Source organism: Chanodichthys erythropterus, chromosome 8 (assembly GCF_024489055.1).
Source record: "Chanodichthys erythropterus isolate Z2021 chromosome 8, ASM2448905v1, whole genome shotgun sequence".
NCBI classification, from domain to species: Eukaryota; Metazoa; Chordata; class Actinopteri; order Cypriniformes; family Xenocyprididae; genus Chanodichthys; species Chanodichthys erythropterus.
In genome coordinates this window covers 22,615,770-22,621,977 of record NC_090228.1, presented here as the reverse complement: position 1 = coordinate 22,621,977, position 6,208 = coordinate 22,615,770, and the positions used below count along the sequence as shown (strand labels likewise).

At 36.3% G+C, this 6,208-nt stretch overlaps 1 protein-coding gene across 1 annotated transcript; it reads right to left on the bottom strand.

The window, feature by feature from the left end:
• Nucleotides 1-6: 6 nt before the first annotated feature.
• On the bottom strand, nt 7-2,189 carry LOC137024610 (protein mono-ADP-ribosyltransferase PARP11-like). Its single transcript, XM_067392355.1, has 7 exons — nt 1,909-2,189; nt 1,710-1,824; nt 1,408-1,483; nt 990-1,062; nt 749-882; nt 371-528; nt 7-279 (listed from the first exon to the last, which is right to left on the bottom strand). The coding sequence occupies exons 1-7, from the start codon at nt 2,023-2,025 to the stop codon at nt 20-22; spliced, it is 933 nt and encodes a 310-aa protein (XP_067248456.1). The 5' UTR covers nt 2,026-2,189; the 3' UTR covers nt 7-19.
• Between the last annotated feature and the right edge of the window lie 4,019 nt (nt 2,190-6,208).

Sequence of the window (6,208 nt, the reverse complement as noted above, 5' to 3'; positions counted from 1 at the left end):
CAGTGATACTGCAGTGATATTAGCTGCAGCGGTATTGAAGCACATACTCTGGATATATCTGATTGGAATCAAAGATAACAAAAATCCTTGGACAGAGTGCATTATCTACACAACTATCGTGTATGTTATCATTCTGGTCATCGTTAGGTGTACAATAATCTTGATGGCCTTTTCTGTACTTCCCAACAATAACACGGGCAAGCAGCATTACTTTGGTTCCCTGGCAGGTGTTTTCACTATATTTGGTAGCAAGGGATGCATGTTTTGCAAAGTAGGTTCCTGCAAAGAAAAGAAAAAAAAAAAAAAAAAAAAAATTATAAAATTTTTAAATGCAAAAAAAAATTAAGAAAATATTAGAACCACAACCCACCTTTGCCTAATACATGTCCCCTTCTTCTCTTGTCTGATAGTCTGCAACTGAAATTAAATGTGCAAATAGAGTGCACGTTTTTTGCACTTGTGCCATGAAACAGCATTTGCTCTTCAATATCTGATTGTCCTTTTATCCTCATCAACTGGATTTTTTTCCTAAGAATTCAAAATGCAGGTAATAAATTTTTATACATGTGAATTTTTTTTTTTTTCCACATGCAAGTAAAACAATGGTATAATGTGAAAAATAACACATCAGGATTCTAAACATTTTTCTTTTAATTCATTAATAGATGGATGTGGTCTTACAGTACAAGGATGTTTATTATTTTAGGGTGAAACATGTTTTCATGATGGAGCAAGGCATTCTTATTACCTACAAAACAATTCCCAAAGGTCCATGTTTTGTATTCTGTTGATGGATACGATGGAATCATGCAGTAAACCAACATCCCTGACAAATCTCTCCATTTCCTGATATTCTCTGCAGTCTTTTCTTAGAGAGATTAACTAATTGAGATAGGAGAATATTTTCAAAGAGAATGTCACCACAAATACATTTCCAGCCCATCAAATGTAATAAATAAATAAAGGATTTTAGCACTATAAGCTGTTACCTGATAAGGTTTTTTGGGATCAACATTCTCCCAGTGTGCAGGTGGAGAGGGAGAAATGTCATCACATTTGCACCTGTTAAACAAAACATGTCCTGAATGGTTGGTTTCTGTTTTGTTTCATTGAAAAGGAAATGGAATGATTGCATTATACTTGGCTGTAATTTTTTTTACACTGTGTATGACCCCAAAACGTATTTTGACATTTAAACTAACTTGATTTTTTTTAGCAAACTACATGTATGAATTTCGCCAAAGTTCACACAGATCCTTATTTTGAACAATATATCTATTGGTTTTATGATTTTGTTCCTGGGCAAAGTTTTTTTGTGTGAAATGTTTTGTGTAAAACATGTGGCTTAAGTGTCCAAATACTTCCTGGGGCCACTGAAATAAAATAAAATAATTAAAAATATTTTACCTGAAGCCAATATCAGTCTGAAATGAGCGTTTAATCTGCTTTATTTTCCCAGTTTTAAAGTTGAACTGTGTGCTTTCTAAATTTGAACACATTAATAAAAAATAAAACACTGATTGATAATGACAAGCTCAGATGTTGATATTCAGCCACGTTTATGAGGTTTGTCATGGGTCTATACAACATGGCTATTTCGTTATTTAATTTACACTATATGTAGATACTTCAAAAAAGTATTTCTAAATTTGTGAGTTAAAACATTTGAAAAGTTGTAATTGTAAGGATATCATCAGTAAACTATTTACCTGCAAAGTTAATCTGGAACTGAACTCCAGCACTAGTCATGTTAATAACCCCTTTGGGGTTTCTGAGGTAATATCTCTCCAGATCATTACTTGATATGAAATTCTTTGGGTCATCCTAAAACAAACAGTTTTAATATATGTTAAAGGCAACCAGCTGCAAATGAACATAAATAAGACCTTTATAATAGATAAATATTACCTCAACTCTGTGCCAGACACCACACTTTGCCTTGTAATACCAGTACCATGGTGTTTCACATGTGTCCATGTATTCCACTTCATCCTCCAGCGCCAAACGAGCAAACTCATCTAACATTTTAAGAGGTAAAATTAACTAAAACTTAGTAAAACGTTTTTAATTGAAAACTCATCAAGATACCCATATTTCTAGGCTGGAAAAAAAAAAAACATTAAACATAGTAACAATAGAAACAGAGAGTCGCATTTTAACAGACAAATCGAAAGCAACCATAGCCTACACCTATGATCGCACCTATGAAAATCTAACATTATTATGCAATTCGATGACGTGAAAGTGCAGAGAAATGGAAACTTACTGGTGGTATAATAATCATTAACAAGCCACACCAGGCGATCACTGTAACGCATTATGTGACCAGGAGTGACGTCAAACAACTGTATGCGTAAATAAGCGGGTTATACCTCGGAGAGTCTTTTATTGAAAACGAAAGACAAAACAGGCTATAATTGGCCGATATTGTGCTCAGGTGGCGTGGTATCGATTTTCTGACTGGTAGTTCGGCGTTTATGCTGTCAAACTTTGTGAAAATATCGACCGCTATTCTTGAGTCAGCAATTAAGATAGGCTACATCCATGAAGATAGATCAATTTGACCAATTCATAATTTAGACAGGCCGAATTTAAGCATCCGAGATATATGTAGGCCTACACAGTTTAGTTACAGTTTAGGCTACTAATGCCGTAACTGAATGTAGCCTACTTAAACAACAAATAGTTTGTTAATATACCAATATAGGCTATAGCACCCCATGGCCTGCATCCATCCATCCATTTTCCAAACCGCTAGTCCAATGTTGGTCCAGCAGCGTAATATCAGGTATAAATGACCTTTTAATTGATTATTACATTGTTTACTTAAGGTTTAAACATAGTTTCCATGACAAGATAAATATTTTAAGATGTTCAAGTCAAGATAAATATTTTCATTAAGTAATGAAAATACTACTGCTAATATACTACTATAATAGTAGTACTACTGACTGAGCTGCCAGTTTGCTACGTCTCTTTTATTATTATTATTATTAAACACACAGGGGATAGTTTGCTAAGTTTAAGTGATCTCTTTTACGTCTATATGGGCTTCCATAGACGTTTATAGAATAGAAGTAGAAACTAGTGTTTGAGACTTCAGCGCCCTCTATTGGCTGACTGCAGCTCTGCTCCCTCACAGTTTCACTTTCTCAAAGACGGAACCAGGGAACTCTTCAATTCACAGGAAGAGGTTGTTGAGCTGCTTTACATCTCTGTAAAATGGCAGAAGCCAGGATTTCAGTGGATCAGGACCAGTTCAGCTGTGCAGTTTGCCTGGATATACTGAAGGATCCAGTGACCATTCCCTGTGGACACAGTTACTGAATGAACTGTATTACAGACTGCTGGAATCTGGAGGATCAGAAGGGAGTTTACAGCTGCCCTCAGTGCAGGCAGACATTGACTCCAAGGCCTGTCTTATGTAAAAATGTGGTGTTTGCTGAAATAGTAGAGAAATTGAAGACAAAACTCCATGCAGATGTTCCTGCTCACTGCTACGTTGGACCTGGAGATGTGGAGTGTGACATGTGCTCTGGAACAAAATACAAAGCCATCAAGTCCTGTTTAGTGTGTCTCAAAATCACCTGGAACAACATGAGAACATTTTAAAGCTAAGAAGCACAACTTGATGGATGCCACTGACAGACTACAGGAGGTGATTTGCCGTAAAACATGATAAACTTTTGGACACTACTGTCATACTGACCAGCAGTGCATTTGTTATCTGTGTGGAATGGATGAACACAAAAACCATGACACTAACTGCTGTAGAAGAGAAGCAGGTATGAACAAATATATTCTAATGCAAACATTTATTTTAGCAGCTTTACTCTTTTTGTGTGAAACCAATCAATATTCAATATATTTCATTATTTATCAGTGCTAAGCAGTACGTAAGCAGTTATATATTTTCATTAATTGAACTTCATAATAATTTGTCCTTGCAAAAGATATTTAATAATAAACATTTAAATCTGATATATTTAAATGCCTAACTTTGCTATATATAAAATAAGTTCAAATAACACCAGGACAAATGTAGTTGCGTTGCCGTTTAGCAAACTTTATTATTTAAAATGTATGATTTTTTAAAAAGTTTTAAAAGTTTATACTTTTATTTTTAGGTGAAGATTTCACATTTTTTCTAAATTCATAATACATTCCAATTACATAGTACTCAATTAAATTTGATGGAAATATATCATACACACACACGTTCGTTTTTGTGAATTGTGGGGACATTCCATAGGCTTAAATGGTTTTACTGTACAAACTGTATTTACTATCCCCCTACACTACCCCTACCCCTAAACCTAACCATCACAGGAAACTGTGCACACTTTTACTTTTTCACAAAAACACATTCTGTATGATTTATAAGCCTTTTGAAAAGTGGGGTCATGGGGTAATGTCTTCATAAGTCACCTCTTTTTGTAATACCTATGTCATACCCATGTCATTATACACATTTGTGTCCTGATATGTCACAAAAACGCGTGCACACACAAACACCTTCATACTTCTTGGCTATTCAGTTAAGAGCAGTGGGTGATTTCCCACGTACCGCAGTTTAGCAGCAGTAGACTGCATATTACATCACTCTTATTCGGCTGATTTAGATGTTAAGTTTGGGTTAGGGAGGAATGAAAGCACACTGTTGTGAAGGAAAGGAAGGTGCGCTGGATGGAATGCAATAATCATTTTACCTTGATAATCTTGTTTTCATAATTGTTGGAAGCCAAAATCAAAACTGAAATCGAAAATATGATTAATTGCACAGTCCTATTAATAATATTAAGAGGATCTATGACCTCTGGAAGCATCTCTTTCAGTAGCTTAGTCAGTATAGGGTCTAACACACGTTGTTGATTTAAGGCCAATTCACACCGCACCGACAAACGCCAACAAACACCAACAAATGCCAACAAACAAGTTGTCAGGCAAGTTTATTATACGGATTGCACGGTTTATTGGCACGGATTGCGCTAAGGACTATTTAACTTGAGCAATGTACCTTTATATGTTTTTTTTAACTGTATTTTATTTTTTATAACGAACAAGCTGCGGTGTCACGTTTCCAGTGCTTTGTTGTGTGTGCGTGAGCGATCAACCAGCTGTCTTTGCAGGGGACTTGCCTCATCGTCATGGCAACGGTTCGTGGCCAGGTCAGATTACTTCAGAGTTTGTTGCCGTTTTTTGGAAAACTGTTCACACTGCTCAGACATTCCACGCAACCAGTACTAACTCCGATAGAAAATCACCAAATTCTTTGATCAAGTCTGTATGGTGCCCTGGTGGCCTGTATGCAGTAGCCAGCACAAATGTCAAATGGGATTTGACTTACAATATGGCGGAATAAGTCCCGCCTTCTAAATAAGAGCCATCTTTGATACGCCTCTCGGGCATTCAAGTGCAGCTCCAATCTCTTTGAATGGGGAAACATCAAATTCTCCAAAGCTGTTTGCTAAGCTTTCAATTAAATTTCATATTTGAAATCACCAATGAAATCTGACAACAACTGTCTCATAAATTTTGTTTCTAAACGATCAAATCATGACTAAAAATGGTATTTTTCAGGCTGGATCAAGCTCGTTCAGTTGTGAGCAGGACATTGGCCAGACAGCTCTAGTGGAATAATTGATAGAATAATTGGCTGAGCAATTCCAATAGGGTCCTCACACCATCGGTGCTCATTGCGAAGATCTAGAGTTTTCACTGAAGGGCGTGTCTGTGGCGGCCTGACAAAGTTTGATGTTTTCGCCATGAAAAAGGAAGTTGTTGTAACTCAGACAAACAATGTCGGATCTGCCCCAAACTTCACATGCTTTATTAGAGTCCTGACCTGAAGACATCTTCATAACAATATTCAGTTACAGTCCATAGCGCCACCTGCAGGCTGAGCAATTCCAATAGGGTCCTCACACCATCGGTGCAATTATTATTTTTTTTTTTTCCCACAAAATAGGCTTTTTGACTACAGTTTCAGTATTTCATAAGGTATCAAGCAAAAGAGACACAAAATGTTACAGAACTTTTTGTTCTTTCAAAGGAACATTGTTAATAAAATATCTGTATAAGATCCTTTTCTGTATAAAAACTGGGTTTTTACACTTTTTACAGAACAGCAGGTGCCTATGCCATGCTGACCCCTGTCTGTTGCCAAAAGCGGCAACAGTTGACATGTGAGCATCAGAACTGGACCACG